The following is a 22,878-nucleotide window of genomic DNA, read 5'->3' on the forward strand; positions in this document are numbered from 1 at the left end:
TCTTCCTCTCCCTCTCCACTCTCCACGCTCTTCTAATTCTCTGCTCACGTTGTACATTTTCTTCTAAGAGCATTCCCAATGCAAGCCACTTTTATTCACCTCCACGTTAGTTCTATTTCCCTTATTTTCCACCATTTTGGTGAAAAGCAAGGTGAGGTTGTACAATGCAAAGGTGACTATTATTTTCGGATGGGATGTTTGATTCGGTCTGAATGTAAAAATCGAAAAAAAAAAAAATGAAACATCCGTTTGAAGTTTAAAAAATCTAAAAAACGAGAATGAAACATTCCGGGACACACGAGCCAGGAATAAAATATCCCGTCCGAAGATTCCAACTCAGCTATTATCTCGGTTGAAGGTTTCACTCTTGTTTTGACTTGGGAAAATAGTCACCTTGATATTCGGTTTTTGACCATTTAGTAATATTGTTAGATCCCGTTGATATTCATATGCATTGGGAAATGCTCTAATGGGTTTTCTCAACATGGTCGAAAACGAGATATCGGTATAATACCATATATATCAGAATGTCACGTAATTTCGACATTTATCAACAAATTTCACACTTGCTCACTTCTCAGTTTCTATGAACACAGTGAAATGGAAACCCTAGCTAAACCTTCTCCACTGTAAACAAAAAAAAAAAAAAAAAAAAAAAAATGGCATCAACACTCTCAAAATTGAGAGGAGCATGGACACGTGTACTTGTTCAAAGAAGCCATCTAATTCATCTCCCAAAAACTCACAACATTTTATTCCAAACCCCGGAAACCCATTCTCATTTCAATCATCAGCAGTCACGTGATTTCTGTATATCAACAGAATCAACAGAATTAATACGAAAAATAAGAGCAGAATTGGAAAGAAAGAAACAAAAAGAAAGAGAAAAAGCTGGTCTTCCTATACCTAATGATAATAAAGACGATGAAAATTTTTCAGGTGTCCACCCGTTAATTGAAAAAGTTTTGAAAATGGAAAGGAAAATAAATAAGGATAAAATGGGAAGGAACACAAATAACAATAATGTACGTGATTGGGATTTGGAAATACCTACTGATGATGAAACTGATGAAGATGATGATAGGTTTACTGAAGATGCTATTCGGAAACGTGCTGAATTGCATGACAAAAAGTGTCAACGTCACGAAGATTTGGTTCGCAACTTTACTAATGCTGGTATTGTGTTTTTTTTTTAGTATTGTGTTTTTATTTATTTATTATAATTACTTGTTTTTCATTTATGTTAGTTATTTGATTGACAGAAACTTTTGAGGAAGCATATAAATGTATGGTAACTATTAACAAATTTGAGGAAATGCATTTGAAGATTCCGTTAGAGTATAAGGTTATTGGAGAAATGATGAATCGTTTGAGAGGAGCCACTGGAAAGGAAAAGTTTATGCTTCAACAGAAGTTACATAGAGCCTTGAAAGTAGTGCAGTGGAAGGAAAAGTATGATCCTAATAATCAGGAGAATTATGGAATTATTGAACGTGAAGAAGACAGTCCTTCGGTCAAGGATGTTGAAGAGGATAAGGAAGAATTTGACCTTATGCGAGGAGTTGATGATGACGGCGACGATGAGGGTGACTTTGAAGATGATAAGGATGCGGAGCTGCTTGAGAAGCTTAGTGCCATTGATAAGAACCTTGAAGATAAGCTGGCTCTACTGGATCACACGTTTGGAAGGAAGGGTAGGGCTCTAGAGGAAGAGATTAAGGATCTTGCTGACGAGAGAAACGCTTTGACAGAGGCAAACACACGCCCACTTTACAGAAAAGTAAGTGTGCACGTCTTTCTGTTGTGGGTATTTTGTCTTCCATTTATTTATTTAGTTTTCTGGTATGCCTTTCTTTCGTTCTGATACATACTTATATTAAGTTGCGGTTGATGTTCTAGGTGTAAACCAACGCAACTTTGATCTCTTGAGTTATGAGGTCACGTGAGTTGAAAGTTCATAAAGAATCAGCATAATTACGATTCGTGGAAATATACATAACCATGTATTTCTAATGTTTTCTTATATTTTTTAATCCTTCCTTACTAGAGATAGTCAAGGGGACGGTATATAGCTAGACACAAAAGATGTAAACATATGGCTGACCGGGATGGTCTAAGGTTTAGTATGAAATAACATTTGCAGCAGATTTGTATCATTTGAAACTTACATTTTAGTATAGAAAACACCAGTAGAAGGGCTAAATTTTTGTCCCAGAACATATTGCAATATGTAGGTCAGCAAGGAATGCATAGTGAGTCAGGAGATCATATACCCAGTCTCAGGATTCCAGGACTAATTTTGGACAGTCCAGAGTAAGGGAGTAGTTTAAACTAGGGGTACAATTGTTATAGTCATACAGACTCACAAGAAATAAACTGTAAGGAATTGGGATGGTGATAGGGTGTTGTGGCAGGATGGTTTCCCTCTTGAGTACTTTGAGAAATGTTAAGCTGTGATTAAGTTTGACCTTTTGAAAGTGATTCAAAATTTCCACGATAATGTTTCTTCAGGCATACAGTGAATTGCACTTTTGATCAGTTATACTAATAAGAAAAAGGGTCCAAACGTCTAATGAATATTGACTTTAGATCCATCGACAAAGATAGTGAAAATCGTATGTTTATATTAAAAGTTAGTTCTGCACTCTTTGGTCTCACAAAATCTGGGTGCATTTGTCATTTAAGCATTTTGGATTGCGTGTTCATTGAGAATTAGTGTATTGATAATTAAAGAAATAGGGGCATTACGGCTAATGTTTTGACGAATTCCAGCATAGATGCATAATATTTGCATATAAGAGGAGGGTAAACAATAATTTCCTAAACTTTCCTCCTTACGACGCGACGATGTGAATATTTGAGACTTGTGATCTATGGTCTAGTCAGATGTGAAACTCTAAGTACTTGCTAGTTACTGACTGATTATAGTCAGTATGCGTAATTATCTGGAAACAAGCTGAACTCCCCCTTTAAGTTCAAGTTATCATAATCATTATCTGCACCTTTTTAATTTCTGCAATTTGCTTTCAGACTCCTTAATATGCAAAAGATCTCTCTTGTTAAACTTAGGCCCATGGGTTTGGCAACCTTCAGTCTTACTCGGTTCTCCTTCCTAATTTTCCTTTTTTTCCCCGGATCGGTACTGTCCTTTCTGGATTTCATATTCATTCCAATTCTTTGCTCATTGTAATGTATTGATCTTCTTGTAATGGCAGGGTTTTAAGGAGCGGTTAATTACTGTCAACCGCACATGTAAAGTTACAAAGGTAATGACTTCCCACCACCCACCTCCTTTTCCTGTTCTGTCAGTTATTTGATTAAACCTTTTCTCATGACTTGGTATTCTCCGTGCACATATTAGGGTGGGCAAGTGGCTAGCTTCACTGCTCTGGTAGCTTGTGGGAACTTACATGGAGTTGTGGGTTTTGCAAGAGCAAAAGGTCCAAAAGTTCCCATTGCCCTTCAAAAGGTATGTGTAATAGGTTCTTTCGCTACATACTAGATCTGGTTAAGTATTTTATGTGTTCTTTGTCAGTAATAGGTATGCAATGTCATATGGTTTTGTGCTGTCAGTTTTAATTGGTATTCCACTTCACAGGCTCGTGTGAAATGCTTTCAGAATCTACATTATGTAGAACTACATGAGGAGCACACAATTGCTCATGCAGTACAATCAAATTATAAGAAGACCAAGGTCCACATATCTAGCTCATTTCTGCCATTTTCTCCCCTTGTGGCTCTTTAATTCCTTTGATACTCAATTTCTGTACTTGTTCAGGTATACCTCTGGCCTGCCTCAACAAGAACAGGGATGATAGCAGGCAAAACTGTCAAATGCATCCTTAAGTTAGCTGGTTTCAAAAACATCAAGTCTAAGGTAACAGAATAGAAGATAGACCCTACTGTATGTCGGTGATCGCTTGGTCTATGAGTCTTTAACCTCTGTCATCTTTTGTAGGTTATTGGTTCAAGGAACCCTCTCAACACAGTTAAGGCTGTTTTTAAAGCTTTGAATGCGGTGAGTAGGAGCAAATTACTAATAACATTCTAATTCACTCTTGAGTTTATAATGGTTTCTTGTATGGTTGCTTATGTTGGACTCCTTTGTGGTTTTATCATCTTCGCTTATCCAGATTGAAACTCCCAAAGATGTGCAAGAGAAGTTTGGAAGGACTGTTGTGGAATCATACTTGCTGTAATGGGTATTTGCATATCTGCTAATCCTCGGCATTTGATGTTCTCAGCCATTTGAAGTCGGAGAGGCCGCCATTACTTCTTGAGACTCAAATAGGTTTCTAATGAAGGAAAATTGAATTTCCCGAATTATCATTTGTCTACCCTTTGGAGGTTTAATTTATTTTTCTTGTACTTTAACGTTATTTTCCTGATGATGTCAACACTTCATAATGAAAATTTTGTCTTGCTTGCTAAAGCTTGCACATGTGAATCGATGTTCTTTATAATGAAAGGTTTGTCTTTCTAAACACAGTTGATTTATACTGTAAAATTGTGGTGAATATTTCGTCAATGAGAAGATGCAATGATGGGGAATTGTGAAAAAATAGATAGAAGTTTTTGGGGATAATATACATGATATGGTTTTCGTTGGTGGAATTGAACAATCGTGTACAGACTATAGAATACATTACCTTGGCTCAAATTTGATCAATCATATTATCAGACAATTTTTTATTTTATCTTTAATTATTTAAAGATTTGTGCCATATTCATTGGTATTGGTTCATTATGCACATGTCTATCCCCTTGTTATTGATACTTGCTATTCCTTCGTGGAACCAAGGTATAAATCCAAAAGTGTCCTTCAGTGCATAGTTTCATCGCAACTCACAAATTCACATTTAGCATTCTGCGGAATGGATTATTTGTCCGTTTAATCTTTCACTCCGAGCAACTTTTGAACATATGGCGTCACTATCTCAAATTTGAAGGAAGCAACTAAGCCAAAACATATTTGGCCATTGCAAACGCCCAAATTTTTTTGCTTGAAAACGGCGATGGGAAAAAACTTATGAATCTGGTTTATTTCACTCGAATTAGGTGGGCCGGGCTGGGCTTTATAGAAGATAAACATTAGGGTTGGGCTGGTTTGTGAAATTGAACATATCTGGCTGAATTTAACTGGGTGCATTAAGGATGTGCGCAGATTCTTCTATATATATAACCCGAAAAGTTTCACCCCTTCTTCTTCATCTTTGACAACTATCTCACTCTTCAATCTTCAGCTCTCATTCTCTCAAACTCTACCTCAGGTATTGTCTTCTTCCCCTCTCATTCTCTTATGGAATAAGCATATTTTTTGGCTAATCTGTCCATCTCTGTACATACTACAACCGGAAAGTTCTTGTTTAAAGCTTGTTACTGAAAAATATGATTAAAGGAAATTTCATTATGAACAGTATGGGGTAATGGCTAAGGCTAATTGGCTAACTATGGCAGACCTTTAAATTTGATGAGGAATTAGAAGACTAATTAATTTGGATATAGATTGTTTGACAACATCATCACTAATTGGATGAAATGGATTATGGTGTGAATGTCATTTCTTTAGTATATTGGTTGTGTAGCCAAGTGGGACAATGCATGGCTACTTCTTTTTGTGGTTTTGATCCATCAGAAAAAGTTACTAGCTTTTGTTTTTTCTATACTATATGGGCAGATGCAATTAAGGTAAGTATATTTGTTTGAAAAAGTTTTGTTAGTGTTATTGTAGTGGAGCACCTCCATTTTTTTTACCACCTTATTTATTTATTTTAAATGGTTAGTAAGAATACTTTATTCCAATAAATATGTTCATATACATGTAAGAATTGATTTCATTTGAGTTTTGAATATTCAAAATTTAACTCTTAGTAAGTATTCTTTCCTTGTATGTATGATTTTAGTAATATTCTCTCCCTCTCTTGATTTGCTCTAAACGGAGTGAAGTAAGAAGAAGCTAAGAGAGAATGCTTAGTTATTTTGATTATGTTAACAATGCGTAAGATTCATTTTTATCTTATGATGCTTTCATATTCGGCATAACATGTGTAGAAAGATGAAAAGATAATGTAATATGTAAGCAGTTTTTCTTGGTTTAGTTTCTGGGGTCGGTTCAGAAGAGTCCTGAAAAATTGTGCTTGGGAATTAGGTCTCGGGGCGTGAATAAGAGTTATAGATCTGCGAGTCTGCTTTCCAATACAGTTGGATTCATCTCGTTTCGATACCTGCACAGTAAGTTACGACTGTTTTAGTACAAAAAGGTCAGCTAGAATTTTTCTGACAGAGTTCTGTGTTTGGTGGCATTCTGTGCATTTTCTGTTGGGAACCTGCTTGCATGGTCTGGAAATTAGTTGTAGAAAATTTAGTGTAGTTTCATACCCAATTTACCTTGTACTAATCCAAGTTATACAAATAAAGTTGCGATAGTTTTAATGCCAAAAGGTCAACCAGGATTTTTCCAGACAACCTTTTGTAAAGTCAGGTTAAGTGAATTTATGAGTTGGAATCTGGTTTTTGGGTGTGAACAAATGTTGTAGAGCTTGGAGTGTAGTTTCTGACCCATTTGGATTTGTGTCAAACCAACTTATAGAGAGAAAGCTAGGATTGTTTCAGTAGTGTGGTTAACCATGATTATTTTCTTGATTATATATATGTTGAACCGATTGAGAGTATTTTCCTTTACAATACGATGCCCGTTTGATTATTATTTTTGAAAATTGTGGCGTGACATGCAGTTACAAAAGTGTTACAAATTATCATTTGCTTTTGTGAATATGACTACCAAGTTGTATATGTTTTTTTATGTCGGAAGGCAAACCCGAAAAGGAAGACTTGTAAAGGTAAGCTAATACCTAGGTTGTTGGAGTGGGTTGAAGTGCAGATTTTATGGCAGATTCTATGGGTCCAGATTTGTTTTTCCATTGATGAAATTGATGTGTTGGATGAGGAACAAAAGATTGAGGCTATGGAGTTGTTTTCAAAGGATGGTGTTGAAAACTTGAAAATGTTTTTTCTCAAGATGAGTACTAATAAGCATGCTAGTTGATTATTAAAGAAGCTTTTGATAATTGAGTGGATGAGTTCTTAGACTTTTGTGGCTGTTTTAGATACACTTTGGGTATGTTTTGATGTTGTTCTTTTTCTTTTTATGGTGGAAGTGTCTACTCTTTTGTGGTGTTTTGTATTCATTAAGCGATTTGGATGTTTTGAGGATTATAGTAGCTTTGCATTGTTGCTTTAGTGAATGCACAATGGTTACATGTTTGTGGGAGGTCTCTATTGTTATTTTTAGATAATATTAATATGAGTTTGCAGGTGTCATACAAGTTTATACTCTATGTTGATAAAATAGGGTAGTTTATGCCATTTTTTTTTCTATATGCTAAAGTGTCATATATCTGCAAAAATAGGAAAGGTTATGCCAATTTTTTAATATTATTATTTTATTTTTTTCAGAATCTATGAGTTTTGAGAAAAATGATAAGTAATATGGATGAAATATTTTGTTTCCAACTTTCATTTCTTTTCCACAGTTTTTGCATAACAAACTGGATTATATTTTTCCCCAGTTTTACTTTTCATTCCACAGTTTACCAAACAGACACTATTCTGAAACTGTTTCCATTCCATTACTTTTCCTTTTCTTTCCATAGTGGACCTATGTAAAATAGGCTGCCCATAATTTTCTACTTCACCAATCAGCAACTAAAAGGCGAAAGCTCAAGGTGCCCGTCCACTCCTCCTCTTTAACTGTGATTAATAGTAGTTTAAATCATGTTTTTATTGCATATAGTTAATTCAATAGCTAAAACATTGTATTCCTTTCTAGTGTAGTTTTTAAGCTCACACCTCTTTTTTGGAGTGTAGCAGATATGCAGGCCAGCGACAGGTTTAATATCAATTCACAGCTTGAGCATCTTCAAGCTAAGTATGTTGGGACAGGTCACGCTGATTTGAATAGATTGTAAGTTTCCATCTCTTTGAATTGCGTTTAAGAATTTGTTTGGAAGTTTTGAATTGATGTATGTATGTTTGGATGTATAGTGAATGGGCAGTGAACATCCAGCGAGATAGTTATGCATCGTATGTTGGTCATTATCCTATGCTTGCTTTTTTTGCCCTTGCTGAAAATGAATCCATTGGAAGAGAGCGCTACAATTTTATGCAGGTATGCTTTACGATTTTTCGCCCAATAATTTCCACTGTTTTATTTTGTGCAAGTAATTTTTAGTTTGTTTTGGTTTAGGTCCCATTTGGCACTGCTTTTCCTAATGAAGAGTTTTTTGTTTAATTTCTAGCTTACTTTCCGGTTCCATTGTTTTGAACTAAATCAAATGTCTAGATTGTTGTCTAAAATGTGGTTTTGTTGAAGTAGGAATCCCTTTTCGAATCCCCTTTTTCCTTACTGCTTATGTAAATGATTAAAGTAAAGCATGAGGACTGTACAACTAGTTTTAGGCTGTCAAATCAAAGAAAACAGCGCTATAGAAATTAAGCAATGCAAAATGGGGCCTTAGTGCTTACTTTATAATCACATGTTTATGGTACTTTTATATTTTCTTGAGCAAACACCCGATGAGAGAGAGAGAGAGAGAGGCCTAGCAAAAAGAATGAGGTTGTTTACTGAATATGATGCAGGATTATTACTAGGTCTTGATATGCTGGTTTTTATTAAGGAAGTTGAGCGGCTGACTTGTCCCTAACCCTTCCTTTCCCATGTTTAACTCATTATCAGGAAGACATGAACAGTTAAATGCGGTCTTCTGCTTAAATGAGAAAAACATCTGTAAAGCATGTTGTTGTCTCGTCATACTTTAGATCAGCCGATTAAACTGCACATAAATTGCTGATATAAAATGTTAAGTGTAGGCTGTGTATCAGCAGATTCTGCTAATAAAAATGTGGAACTAGAATTAGACGTGTAGGTGATTGATTGGAAGTTCGTGCAAAAAGGAAAGAAGGTAAGAATTTTAAAAGAAACATCTGGGTTAATCTAAGTGCAGCTAAAGGCAGCAGTTTGGAATCCTTTCACACGAGAAGGTGTTTGATGGATGTGGAAAAAGTAGCTATTCGTGGGTATGGTGTTGATCTTACTAGATACTTTGGCTGTAGAAATAGCTAAATAGGATTCACTGTCGATTCAAAGCCATGATGAATATAAGAATTCCACCCATTTGAGTATTTCTTTATGGATTCATAACATCTGATAATACGAATAACTTCTCTTACCATCCTTTGTTTCTTTCAGTGGAGCTGCTATTGTATAGATTGTTTGAGGAACCATTTGCATTTGTTAGACCAATGACCAATCATAAATTGCTTGCCATGATTTAAGATGCGTAGACTATAACTACTTAATAGTCTTGTTGGTGTTATTTAAACTCAGTACCCATATCTGAATTTTGAGTGTGTTATATAATCTTTTTAAAAATATGTTTGTTTCATATTAACTTAATTGTCTGTGCAATCTTCTAATACATTCAACTCTTATTGCTCTAGTTTTCTCTATTGTAGCTCATAATGGTTTGGCATTGTTATAAAATAACTTCAAACTTCTTGTGTTCTTGTTATATTTTTGCAGAAAATGTTGATGCCTTGTGGTCTCCCGCCAGAAAAAGAGGAAGATTGAAAACTTGCCTCTGATCCTAACATCAACGTATAGCTTGTACCATTGATGGATAGAATTGTCAGGGATTCTGTGGAACTAATGTCTAATGTATTTGATATGTTAAGCCCATTTCAGATTATGAACTTCTGATTAAGTTTGGAATGCTTTCCTATAAAGATAAGCCAATCTTATGTGCCGAATCAATTACGAAGACACTATTTGTAATTTTTCTTGCCATCTGTTTGATTTCTTTCATGGAATTGCTTGTTTAATTATTATTCATCTTCTTGGAGATCCTATAGCTCTATTTATTGTTGTTACGAAATTGAAAATTGATGGTCTGGCTAATATGAATCCTATATCGATCTGATTTCGATATTGTTAAAATAATTAATACCCTAAACTCTAGAAGACTGAGTTGTAAATAAGGTGCAAATTGTATCATATTGTGCTCTATGAACACATGGGTGTGATGCGCTCTAACCAACTCGGCTAAGAGCTGTTTGCCGATTATGTTAACCAGTTTAGATGAGATCATATTTGCCATGCGTGCCATGGGAAGCTCTACTTTTCAAGAGGTGGCCTTGCATTGGATTAGTAAGTTGTACGCCGTTACAGCAAGTCCAACGCTCATGCTATATGGGTGTTTAAACTCCCTGATCCTCAAAATCTGTTTTAATAGGTTTAAGAAAAAATGGAAACAGTGCGCTGTGTGAAAAGGTGCGATGTCGGTTGAGAAAATATGTCTAGACTCTAGAGTTCATTATCAATAAGCCATATTTTTTTTTGTACCAAACTCGTTGAACCAAAAACAGTTACAATAAGAGGGTTGTTTGTTTTATCTGTTAGAATAGATAATACAGATACATGAACTTTTGATAACATAGTAAATTATTTTGAATCTTCAAGAGAGCATATGGACAATTGTAACTAAAGACATTAGCATTCATTCTTAAAGATTCATTACAAAAACAAGAAACAAGAGAAGCACCAAGAACAGCTTGAGGTTGAGTAAGAGGCACTAGTGGGCACAGACATGTTTAAATGTTAAAAATTGAAGAAGAGGGAAAAAAAAAATGAGTGTCAGTCCAATAATAAAATCCTTCCTTTCAAAACCCAAAAAAATAAAATCAAAATCCCAAGCAAACCAACTCCATGCACAAATCCTCAAAACCAATCCATCATACACTTCAATGGTTTCACTTGTATCCATTTACTCAAACCTAGGCTACTTACCCGAGTCCCTACTCATTTTCAATAACTTCACTTCACCTTGCACTATTGCATGGAAATCAATTATTAGATGTTATACTTCACTTGGTCTTTTTAACAACTCTTTACTCAGTTTCGTTCAAATGAGAAATCAAGGGAAGTATCCTGATCATAATACATTTCCTTCTCTACTTAAGTCTTCTACTTCGCTTATGGATTTCAAGCTTGGGGAATCTATACATGGACTTGTTATTCAACTTGGTATGGATTTTGATCTTTATACTGGTAATGCACTTATGAATATGTATTGCAAATTGCAGGGGAAGGAAGTAAGTAATGGTGGGACCAGCTCTCGTTTCTCAAATGTTGTTTCCATGGAAAGTGTGAAAAAAGTGTTTGGTACGATGCCCCAGAGGGATATTGTGTCGTGGAATACTATTGTAGCTGGTAATGCACAGAATGGGATGTATGAAAAAGCTTTAGTGATGATTAGGGAGATGGGGATGGCTGATTTGAAACCTGATGCCTTCACTTTGTCTAGTGTCCTTCCTATATTTGCAGAGTATGTTGATGTTTCTAAAGGAAAGGAGATACATGGTTACACCATACGGCATGGGTTTGATTCGGATGTTTTTATTGGGAGTAGTTTGATTGATATGTATGCAAATTGCAGTAGGGTGGATGACTCCCGTCAAATTTTCAGTCTCTTACCTTACCGTGATGCAATCTCGTGGAACTCTGTTATAGCAGCTTCTGTGCAGAATGGATTGTTTGATGAGGGGCTGAAGTTGTTTCGTCAAATGTTGATGGCAAATATCAAGCCTAGGCATGTTACTTTCTCAAGTCTCATGCCAGCTTGTGCTCACTTGACAACACTGCATCTGGGGAAGCAGCTACATGGGTACATAATTAGGAATAATTTTGACGATAATGTGTTCATTGCTAGCTCGCTCGTAGACATGTACGCCAAGTGTGGGTATGTTCAGATTGCTAGGTCAGTATTTAATAGGATGGGATCGTCTGATATGGTGTCATGGACTGCCATGATAATGGGATATGCTCTGCATGGGCATGCGCAGGATGCCCTCCACTTGTTCCAGCAGATGGAGGTGGTGGGTGTGAGACCTAATTATGTGGCATTTGTCGCTATTTTGACTGCTTGTAGTCATGCTGGACTGATAGATGAAGCTCAGAAGCTTTTCAATAGCATGATACAGGATTATGCCATTTCTCCTGGTTTGGAGCATTATGCTGCAGTAGCAGACCTTCTTGGCCGAGCAGGAAGGTTGGAAGAAGCCTACAAATTCATCAGTAGCATGCATATTGAACCGACAGGGAGTGTTTGGTTAGCATTGTTATCTTCTTGCAGAGTTCACAAAAATACTGAACTGGCTGAAAAGGTGGCTGAGAATATATTTAAGGTGGATCCTGAGAATATGGGGGTCTACGTTCTTATGTCAAATGTATATTCTGCTGCTTTCAGATGGAAAGATGCAGCGAGTATGAGAGTAGCTATGAAATATAAAGGGATGAGAAAGAAACCAGCTTGTAGTTGGATAGAAGTTAAAGGCGAGGTACATGCTTTTGTGTCAGGAGATAAGTCCCACCCTGACTACGATAGAATACACAAGGCTCTGGAAGTTCTGTTGGAGCAAATGGAGCGGGAAGGATATGTACCAAACACAGAGGATGTGCTTCATGATGTTGAAGAGGAGCAAAAGAGAAACATATTGTGCACCCACAGTGAACGGCTGGCTATAGCGTTTGGCATCATTAGCACTCCTTCTGGAACAACCCTAAGAATTACAAAGAATCTCCGGGTATGTGTGGACTGCCACATAGCAACAAAATTAATATCCAAGATTGTTGGGAGGGAGATAATTGTGAGGGACGTTAGCAGATTTCACCATTTCAAGGATGGGAAATGCTCTTGTGGGGACTACTGGTGAGTAGAAGTGAGATCCATGTCACTGCGTTCAAACCCAGTGGCGCATGAGCCTTTGCCTGGTATGCTGCAGAAAACCTCCCTTTGGTACAGCACTTGAAGATGAGCAGGTGCAGAAACCTCCCCACGGTACTGGCGAGTTTGAAAAGTAAGATACATTTCACGAAATTCAGCTCCAATGGCTCGTCAGCCTTCGGCTCATATGGTGCATAAAACCTACTGTTGGTACAAAGCTTGCAGATGAGCGAGTTCCATACTTCCATGGCATTCAAATGGGGACTATCTTGGGAGCTACTTTCCAAGCTTAACTGTCAACTTCTTTCCATGAATCATCATCAGGTTCAGCTTTCCTTGGGACAACAGTGACTTGTCAAAAATCTATAATCCTGCTCAGGAATCATACTATACGGTGCAATTGCAATAAGAGTGCCCATTTGATTTAATATACCGAAGAGCAAACTGTGGTTGTTTATGATTTCTCAGCTGTCTACTAGTCAGGCTTGTATCCAGTATCCCACCCAAATGAGTTGCAATACATGATATGTCAGTATGATCACAATACAAACAGTCTTTATCTTAAAATGTACTTGTACATAACATGTATTTGGGATATAATGAGAGCATGTGTTACTTATTTGAAATGAATCAATAAAAAAAATACAGGATTAAATTAAGTATTACATTGTTGTATGTGCAACTGTGGTTACCACTCTTGGACCCTCACCATCTAGGTAAAGAAGAATAAACACAAGAAATTTAGACCAAACATCTGAATTACAAGCGCAAACATTTGGTCTGACAACTCACTGCAATCAGCTACCTACAACCAAGATTATCTACAATTATCACAGCTCACAAACCTAAAAGTACTTGTATATCTCTTTTCCTGATCAACTTGATCCGATTAGGCAAACATTACATGTGGCGATGCTTAAGGTCCTGAGTCTGCTTCCTCTCCAGATCCACACATTTCTTTGACGGGAGAATTTAATTTACAGGTAAAGAGGCTACTTTACTGTAATACCCTAATGGCCTAATGCAACCAGCAATTCAGAGACTGCGGAGTACAATGAATGTGGAGGTGTTCAGTAGAAAATTAACTTTGTGTCTGCTCCTTTTCCTGGTATGACAGCAGTTCCTCCTCATCCATGTCTGATAATATTTGCTAGACATTCATGTATCAGTTCTACCTCAGGGTGTGATTTATCTTCAACAAAGAATGAGTTTAGTCTCTTGTCAACTTCGATCCAGCTACAACCAGGGTTTATCTTCAACCCTAGCTCTTTCATCTTTAGTCTAGTTTTGCGTACATCACCCCATTTCCCAACAGAAGCGTACAAGTTGGATAGAACTATATAAGTGACTGGATCATCAGGATCCTTCTTCATAAGCAATCTTGCTATTTCTTCTCCCAAGTATACATTCTTGTGCATATTGCACGCAGAAAGCAACGCGCTAAGCGACCCAACAACTTCTTTAATGGCAGGATTACTTTGTAGGATACCATAAGCTTCACTCAGTCTTCCAGCACGCCCGAGAAGATCAACCAAGCATGAGTAATGTTCCAATGTGGGTTTAATCCCATACTTGCTTGTCATGACATTGAAATAATGACACCCTTGGTCCACCAGACCCCCGTGGCTACATGCAGACATTACAGCAAGGAAAGTAACCCCATCTGGCTTCGCCTTGGACTGTTCCATCTTATGGAATAACTCCAAAGCTTCTAAAGCTTGACCATGTGACCCATAAGCTGTGATCATGGAAGTCCATGACACAAAGCTCCTTTCCGGTAACTGATCAAAAACACGACGAGCTTCCACCATATCACCACATTTTGCATACATATCTTGTAGTGCACCCATAACAATCTCATTATTTTCCAGTCTATTTTCAATGACTAGGTAGTGAATTTCTCTACCCTGCTCTAGAGCTGCTAGTTGTGAACAAGCTGGTAAGACACTAATGAATGTAACTGCGTTGGGCCTCACATTACCGTCTTTCATGTCCCTGAAGATGTGCATAGCCTCAAAGTAACAACCTACCATCACATACCCTGAGATCATCACATTCCAAGCTACAACATGAGTCTTGGGCATACGTTTAAAGATATGTTCAGCCAAGTCAGCACTTCCACATTTGAAGTAAAGATCAATAAGTGCGCTATAGATGAAAATATCAGGTTCTATTCGGTTTCTTACAATGTACCCATGTATAAACTTCCCTTCTTGTAGATTAGCTGTTCTAGAACAAGCTGTTAACAAGCTAGTTAGAGTAGTCAACGTGGGTCTCACTCCTTCCTCGTTCATTCTCCGAAATAGCTTAACACATGAATAGCTATCGCCTTTCAAACTGTACCCAGAGATCATGGAAGTCCACGACACTACATCCTTTCTAGGAATCTGCTCGAAAACAGCTCTTGCCATATCCAAATAACCACATTTTCCATACATGTCAACAAGAGCAGAGCTAATATATCCATCCAAAACAAATCCACTTCTCACCAGATCCTCATGAATTTTCCTCCCTCTATCCAACTCCGAAAGTTTAGTACACGCAGAAAAAACAGTCGTAAAAGTCATTGAATCAGGCTCAAACCCCAAACTCTTCATCCTTTCAAACATGTCCAATACTTTCTCAGGTTGCTCATCTTGATAATAACAAGATAGCACAGTATTCCAAGATGTCACATCTTTCTCAGGCATTTCATTGAACAAACAGATTGCCAAATCAAATAAATTGCATTTTGCATACATGCCAACAATAGCATTTACAACCACAACATCGAAATCGAACCCCGATTTAATAACTTGGGTATGAATCTTCTTCCCTTCTTGTGCATTACCCAATGCACTACATGCCTTTAAAACACTTGGGTAAGTAAAATTATCAGGTTTAAGGTATGGGAAAATTTTCAACTTGTCAAAGAGAGTTAAAGCTTCGTTGTACATGTGGTGCTTAGTATAAGCTGATATAAGGCCATTCCATAATGAAATATCATATGGGTTTTCTATAGTTTGAAAAACTAGCCGTGCAGATTCAAATAAATGGCAAGTGAAGTAGAAATTTATAAGTTGTTTGCACAAGGAAATGTTGTTTTGCAGGTCAAGTGTGACTATTTTTTGGTGCACAAGTTTTCCTTGTTTCAATGATTTTGAGGTGATGCATGTTTTTAACAAATAAATTAGCCTTTGTGTCTCCATCAAATTGCATCAGATCAATAAAATTGCCAATAGCTGGGGAGTACATCGTTCTTCGTTGTTCAAAACAAGGCCCAAAATATCGATATCGATGAAATATGTGTGTTTGGACTCGGATATTTCGGATATATCCATTTTTTTTGGCCCAAAACTATTTAAAATATCGGAAATATGGGATATATCGGAAATATAATATCGAAATATCGGATATATATTGGAAATATATTGGAAATAATTTATATTTTAAAATGGTAAAAAAGTCAACGGCCTCATCTGATTATATCGGGCGATATAAAGTTTCATATCGGAAATTCGATATATATATCGGAAAAAAGGGTTCTATATTATGTTTGGATATAGCCCGCCTGTGCCGGGCATCTTTATATATATATATAGATATTTTTGGTCCATGGTTCAAAATGTGTGTTTGGACTCTCGGTTGGGTTTTGGCCCATTTGGTAATAATTTGCATGGCCTTAAGATATAAAATAGGCATCTTTTATATAAAAAATCTCTTTTAAGGACTCATTGGGGCTAACTAAAGGGAGATTCCCTGCGAAACTAAAGTTAATTAATTGTGTTTCCTAAAAATCAGGACCAATCTCTATAATCTAAACACTTTTCACCTCTGTGCCTTCTGTACTCCCCGGCTCAAGCAAGAGCCACAGTGACTGGAACAACAGGCAAAAACCCACCAGTCCTTGGCCGTTCGATTGATTGTTCTTAAGTCGAAGTCATTTCGTTAAGTCGAATTGAAAGGTAGATTTTGTCAGTGATTAAATGGAAAGGGGAGCCTACTCTTGAAAGGCTAATGAAAAGCCAAAACAAATGCAAAATATCGCCTAAGAAAGATGGGATTCGACAAACAAAACAAAGAAAATGAAAACACTCCCTTTTTTTCTCAATTTGTCAAAATTATTGCCGACAATGATGAAACCCAGATCGAACTCTAAAATCAAGTCTTTCATTGTTCAAGCTCTTGAACATAGGTTGAGTTCATACATTATGAATACGGCAAAAACTGCAAACCCATCTTTCTCTCTCACGAAGAAGAACGCGGCAATGACTCAATCTTCAAAGTTCAAACCCCAACTCCACTCTGATGATACAATACCACCCCTCTCCTTACGACTTATGAGTGTTCATCTTCAAGTCTCTCTTCTAAATAACAAGTGTTCTTAGTCACATACTCATATATGCGTTATCTCAATCCTCCTCTTCTTATGTCGAGGATTATTTATTTTTAAATTTATTTTAGTTTGTATTTGTATTGAACTGATTAATCAGATTTTTATTGCAATCTCACTCAATAAAAATAAGATTGGACTAGCGATTCGGGTTATCTAAGGCAATCACAATTGGATCAATTGAACTCTCCAATGATTGGTCATAGTAGAAACTGGTTATTGTATTTTGGTAAGGAAAATCAGTTACTAGATTAAATTGTTGTTACTTCTAGAATTAGAGCATAGGCAATTTGTATGTATATTGTTCAATGTTTTTATGTACAACATGGTTTTGTGCTTCGTCTTTATTGGTTCAACTCAAATACATTGTATTTATTGCATGGCCATTCAACAAATTTTCACATGAGGTTTGTTATTATTTAAACAAATGGTAACAAGACGATATAAATAGATAAATGGTGATACAGGTGTCTTTATCTATTTACTTTTTTCCTTCAGGTCCTAAATGTAACAATCTATGTGCTTATTTAAATTTTACTTCAATATGACGTAATCTTCAAGGGACTACATCTGTATCCTCAATACAACTTCCATGATCGCGAGGTAAAATGAAGTTATTTTATTATTAATATTATTTTGAATGAAGTTGTTCTATTAGGAGTGTTGATTTTTATTTTTGGGGTTGGTTCTGAACTTCTGATGATGAAGATTAGTTTCTCATATTTGTTATATATTTCCAAAAATAGAATTTGAGATCTCTGCAATCAAAGGGTTTCCAACACTAATTTTATCGTGTTCAATCTCATAAATATGGTAAGTTATCATTTATGTCTTGAACACTGTGATTCAACAATTATTAGAACTGCACCAGTTTATTTTCTTTACACTAATTTTAATCAATATATTCTACTTTCGCAATACAATTTATCGTTTGTTAATTCACCGCACTCAGCCACTGGAGTTTATCATTCGAAATCTTAATCTGCAAGTATACGTAGTATTTTAAGTAAATTAATTTGACGAGCATGCTACCCCTCCCATTTGTCATCAATCTATACCAGTAGAGTGTTGAAACTTTTGACCTGTTGAACAAATGTTTTGAACTTTTAGTATTTTGTTTTCCATTAGGTTTGAACCTGGGCAGCAACGCAAACAATGTATTTAAGTTTTTAAAGATAGGTGTCCAGTATAGAAGGAAAGAATGTTTCCTCATGATATGTATTTAGTAGTGAATGCATAGTGTAATAGAGATTACCTGTTTGAGACTTTTGAATCTAATGTGATCTAGGAGAACCAAAGCTCATTCAATATGCCTATATTAAATGTGTAACCGGCATGTTTTTTTGGGGTCTAACATGATATGCCTAATTGGTTCTGTTTTGATCGCCCTAATAATTATAATCAATGTGCATAATCAATCTTATTTTATTCTTTGCAGTTTGTACACGATATGAGAAGCTGTGATGTACACAATGTTCTAATATTTACAAGCCAAATGTAACTGAATTCATGTCCGTAAGTTGCATTCAAAATACTAATTTTTTATGGTTTTAAGTCAGATGTCCACCTAAAAAAATAAGTCATACAAGCAGGTATTGCATAAAGCTTAAGAGCCACTTTTTTTTTTTAAATTTGAGAAAATGAATAATGTCGAAATCAACTCTGTCTTTTTGTGAGTAATGACGTAATTAACTACGCACCATTATATGCTATTATTAGATTTCTTTCTTAGGGTTGTTTCGAGAAATTTTTTTTACTGTGCAAATGCATGCAGGAACCAGGTCCTGAAATTAATTATGTTATATTTGTTTGATATCGTTGTAATCACTTGAATTAAAATTTGGAACAAGTAGAGTCAACTTCAAGGAAATCATATCTCTGTGTAATGCTCTGTCTCAGAATATCCTACTTTGTTCAAAGTCTTGCTACCAAGAATGGCACTAAAAAGTGTGGTTCTTTATCATGCAAGTTATTGTAAAGGTCTGGAACCTTACAACAATCAATATGGATGGTCACCACTTTTAAGAATGGGATACTGGATTCAGATGCTTTGAATAAACTATGGGTTTGCCTTATAGTACAATTTTTTCTTTTGCATCTCTTTAAGTTTTGCTTAACATAGTGGAATGTCTTATTTATATTCTCTTTTACAAATAGTTTTGGAAGAAGATGATATCTTATTTTGGTGTTGGTTTCAGGTTGCTTGCTCTGTCCACTTCAAGTACAAGTCAAGCCGTTCAAGTATGTACAAGAAGACTGAAGCAATTTCTAGTGCAACTCGCCATCACTTCTCAGATTCAGGTTTCTTCCTGCAAAGGCAAACTAATTGGTTTTCTTCTTCTTTGAAGGTAAACATCTTTTATTTAAATCTTGATATGCTCCTATGCCATAGTCAAAAATAGTATCAACTACTAAAAAACTGGGACGTGTAGAAAATTAACCATTAGCACAAGGTATTGCTTGAACATAATGAAATGGAATGTATGATGTTGGAAATTTTAATTCGTGAACGGTGAACCCATGATGCATGAGAAGCACAAAATGTAAAAGGTATATACACAGTAATTTATCTTTGGTTTCACTCACTAACTGTAGCTTACACAAGGCCTATGGGTTGGTTCTCATTGGTCTGTGTTAGAGTCTATGTGTAACACAATGTGTTTTCCCTTACTAAGAAAACTTGAGGATGAGGTACTAAGAGCTGAAATTCTTACCAATGTAGATATGTTTGACGGACATCCAACGTAAATGGAAGCAATTTGCCTCACGCCCTAATAGTTTGAGTTGTTAAGCTTTTCTTCTTTAAAGCATAACTGGATGAGTAGACACTGATATTCTGATATATAGGCTGATATTGGGTTCTTACCTTTGTGTTATACGCTTCTCTAACGGATATGGTTCTCTATCAAAGTTTAGGTTCCACTCGACATACGGGCTTTATTGGGAAATTAGAGATAAGCTCGATCTGATAGTCTTTAAGCCAACAACAAATTGCGTTAGCTATGTTTCAGCCTCTTACTTGAAGACAACTATCTGAATCTAAAACTTTTCTTTAAATTGTTTGCAGAAGATTGAAGATTTCACATCTGCTGCATTCACCGCTTCCTTGGTCAATGTTGTCCTTTTCAATATAAGCACTTAAATTCGTTTTTACTGCAAACTTAACTTTAATTTAGTCCGCCATGAATTTACTAGACTAAGTTGAATTACAACCGAATTCCTTAGTTTTTGATCAATTGTACAATTTGTTTTTCAGCTTCTTATTCAATGTAATCACACCTAAAGTTTGTGTACATCTGACCATCACACATATCCGTGTTAGGCCCACTATACACTTTTCGCATCTCTCTATCTTATACTTTTTGGTTTCTCGACACTCCAGCCAGTTCTGCCACTCCGTTTACACTAAATCAGGTATGGTTTTTCCTTTTGCTTTTTTTTATTATTGTTGTTTTCAACTTCTCTCTATTATTAATTTATGCATTCATTTTTCTTCTAAACATATATTGTATCTAATTTCGATGCTTCCTTTTGGAAAATCCAATCTATCTATGGATGACTCCCTCTCTCACCATTGTATATAACGGAATAAAAGGCTTTTAATAAGTTACATAATGTATAGGAAAATTTTGAAAACCATATATGTATATGCCTTTGAGTTTTTCAAAGATAATGACAATAAAAAACATAGACATGAACTTGGATTAGGAAAATATTATTATACTTATATTGAAGTTTTGGTTAGATATCCATTTTGATAACCAAACTTTATCAGATATGTGTTGTCATTGATCCAGTACTATACTAATCCTTATTTAACTTAGTTTAAGCCTAACATGTTGCAGATTCAAGAAGCTATTAATTTTTTAAAATTATATTTGTGGGACGATTTGCCTCCAACCTATGTTAGTAGGGCTCAAAGACTTTCTAGCACTTATATATTGTCATTACTGATTTTCAGAACCTGGTTGATTATTGTGTAAATGCATGGGCACATATGTACAATTAATTTTCTACTATTTGTTTTCATTAGGTTGATGATTATAATTAATCTGTAATGTGAACTAATTAGGGATTTGGGACATTAATATGCACTTTTAGTTGTCACCGTGTTATATGTATATGAGAAGGAGGAGCAACTTAACACTAGAATCAGGTATGACTTTTTCTTTGTAATTAACTTTTTTCGAACTTTGAATTGCTGCATATAGTATTGTATTGTTTATCTTATGTTCTAGACCCTCTTGGGACGTGAGTTGGATTCCTAGGGGTCATAAGTTGGAAGCACCTCGCCTAGCTTCCCTTTTGAGCTCTCTCAGCTCAAGGTGTCCATATCAAATTTTACTCACGAAAAATCAGGAGAAAATTAAAAGCTTGCCTAAAGAACTTACTTCTTGATATACCGATGAAGCGGGCGAGAATATTAGTTAGACTGTTAGAGTCGAAAAGAATCACAAGATTTACCGAAGATATCTTTTGGGTTTACTCATCTCCTCTCTACGTTAGTCATCTCCAAAGCACCAAAATCGATTTTGTTTCATTGGTCTGAGATCTCTCTGCAATTCTTAGATCACTCCCCTTGAACCATAAAATCTCCGTGAACTCTCACAATATAAAAAATCCATTTAAGTTTCATATATGCCGACTTAAAAGATATGCACTCGAGACAGTCGAATGTAATAGTGGAGGAAGATGCCTCTGGCAAGTTGTACAACAAACTATAGTTTTTGAGTAATACAGGTAAGGGTATGCCTAACCCTAGCTTATTTTCGGGAAAAAAAATATATATGTTGAATGATATGCAAAAAAAATCAAAGAAATCAAAGATGAAGCTGAGGTATGCCATTTGATAAGTACCCAAAATTGTGTTTTAAACCCCGCAGAGACATTACATTTGGGTCAATTATGTGTTTAATAAATGTAAATTAATTGTATTTTCATGTTTTCACAGGTTTCAACAGTCAACGATAAAATACACACAGAACCTGCGTTTTAGCATGAAATACAGCCGAATAAAGCTTGGACTTGAAATCTTCAGTATCAGCTCATTTAAAGCTCCAATCTGCCAGCAAAGCTCATGGACTCAGAAAACCATGAAACAAGTTGAAGAATCCAAACTTGAGTTCTTGAGCTAGCCAAAGGAGTCATGTTCGGGTCAAGACTTGGTCAAACTGACTTGTAACAGTCCGAAAATCAGTAGAAAGTTCAAATGGTGACATCTTTCGTCTCCTAACTCCGATTGAAGCATATGACTGTCAAAATGATGATCAGCAGAGAAAAACTCTACACAACGGTATATTGCTTTTACAAAATGGACATATGGTTTGAAATCAGAGATAAAGCCAAGCACGCCACTATTCATCGAAGACGGCGTAGATATTTTAGATTTTTTATTATTTAACTTTTGTAAAGTCAAAAGATGAATAGTTCAAATAGTGTCAAATAATGTTGAATAGTGTCAAATAGTGATTACTGTTCTTTAAAATCAAAAAGTTGAATAGTGATCAAATCTCAGTCGTTGGATCAGATTTCTGAGATTCGATCACGACCGTCCATTCAACTATAAATATAAGGGTCTAGTTTTAGTTTTTCTCATGGAATGGTTAGCATTCCATCAATAGGAGTAGAGTAGTTTACTGCTTTCCTAGTGTAATGAAGAATTTAATTTCCAATTTTTAATTAAAATGTTTTTAATTCAGTTTTATTTTCTGTTAATTAGAATAAAAC

General features: G+C 35.8%; 3 protein-coding genes and 1 pseudogene across 9 annotated transcripts; 3 read left to right on the top strand and 1 right to left on the bottom strand.

Annotated features, from left to right (window-relative positions):
* Window positions 1-545: 545 nt before the first annotated feature.
* Window positions 546-4,484, top strand: LOC147500262 (uncharacterized). Its single transcript, XM_086561943.1, has 8 exons — window positions 546-1,176; window positions 1,263-1,780; window positions 3,216-3,266; window positions 3,362-3,469; window positions 3,599-3,694; window positions 3,779-3,877; window positions 3,959-4,018; window positions 4,134-4,484. Exons 1-8 carry the CDS (start codon window positions 660-662, stop codon window positions 4,197-4,199), a joined length of 1,515 nt encoding a protein of 504 aa, XP_086418069.1. The 5' UTR covers window positions 546-659; the 3' UTR covers window positions 4,200-4,484.
* Window positions 4,485-5,113: 629 nt separating this feature from the next.
* Window positions 5,114-9,899, top strand: LOC147500263 (uncharacterized protein At4g14342). 6 transcript variants are annotated; one of them, XM_086561945.1, is made up of 5 exons: window positions 5,147-5,270; window positions 7,653-7,724; window positions 7,870-7,963; window positions 8,044-8,167; window positions 9,581-9,899. In XM_086561945.1, the coding sequence occupies exons 3-5, from the start codon at window positions 7,872-7,874 to the stop codon at window positions 9,626-9,628; spliced, it is 264 nt and encodes an 87-aa protein (XP_086418071.1). In that variant the 5' UTR covers window positions 5,147-5,270; window positions 7,653-7,724; window positions 7,870-7,871; the 3' UTR covers window positions 9,629-9,899. The 6 variants fall into 6 exon arrangements, with proteins under 6 accessions (XP_086418072.1, XP_086418074.1, XP_086418071.1 ...); XM_086561949.1 differs by having other exon boundaries at window positions 5,208-5,270; window positions 7,867-7,963; XM_086561947.1 differs by lacking the exon at window positions 5,147-5,270 and adding an exon at window positions 6,104-6,231.
* Window positions 9,900-10,683: 784 nt separating this feature from the next.
* LOC147500264 (Tetratricopeptide repeat (TPR)-like superfamily protein) lies at window positions 10,684-13,444 on the top strand. Its single transcript, XM_086561944.1, has one exon. The coding sequence runs from the start codon at window positions 10,684-10,686 to the stop codon at window positions 12,766-12,768; it is 2,085 nt and encodes a 694-aa protein (XP_086418070.1). The 3' UTR covers window positions 12,769-13,444.
* On the bottom strand, window positions 13,406-16,019 carry LOC147500265 (pentatricopeptide repeat-containing protein At5g27110 pseudogene; annotated as a pseudogene). The gene has a single exon (XR_015196274.1). The product of XR_015196274.1 is annotated as a pentatricopeptide repeat-containing protein At5g27110 pseudogene (transcript).
* Between the last annotated feature and the right edge of the window lie 6,859 nt (window positions 16,020-22,878).

The sequence above is a fragment of the Coptis chinensis genome, chromosome 5 (assembly GCF_015680905.1).
Source record: "Coptis chinensis isolate HL-2020 chromosome 5, ASM1568090v1, whole genome shotgun sequence".
NCBI lineage: Eukaryota > Viridiplantae > Streptophyta > Magnoliopsida > Ranunculales > Ranunculaceae > Coptis > Coptis chinensis.

Excerpts from the sequence above, each read along its gene's own strand:
- LOC147500263 (XM_086561946.1), top strand. The coding sequence starts at position 7,872 with ATGCAGGCCAGCGACAGGTTTAATATCAATTCACAGCTTGAGCATCTT. Across the intron at positions 7,964-8,043 it reads CACGCTGATTTGAATAGATT|TGAATGGGCAGTGAACATCC; the intron begins GTAAGTTTCCAT and ends TTGGATGTATAG. Across the intron at positions 8,168-9,580 it reads AGCGCTACAATTTTATGCAG|AAAATGTTGATGCCTTGTGG; the intron begins GTATGCTTTACG and ends ATATTTTTGCAG.
- LOC147500262 (XM_086561943.1), top strand. The coding sequence starts at position 660 with ATGGCATCAACACTCTCAAAATTGAGAGGAGCATGGACACGTGTACTT. Across the intron at positions 3,878-3,958 it reads TCAAAAACATCAAGTCTAAG|GTTATTGGTTCAAGGAACCC; the intron begins GTAACAGAATAG and ends CATCTTTTGTAG. Across the intron at positions 4,019-4,133 it reads TTTTTAAAGCTTTGAATGCG|ATTGAAACTCCCAAAGATGT; the intron begins GTGAGTAGGAGC and ends TCGCTTATCCAG.
- LOC147500264 (XM_086561944.1), top strand. The coding sequence starts at position 10,684 with ATGAGTGTCAGTCCAATAATAAAATCCTTCCTTTCAAAACCCAAAAAA.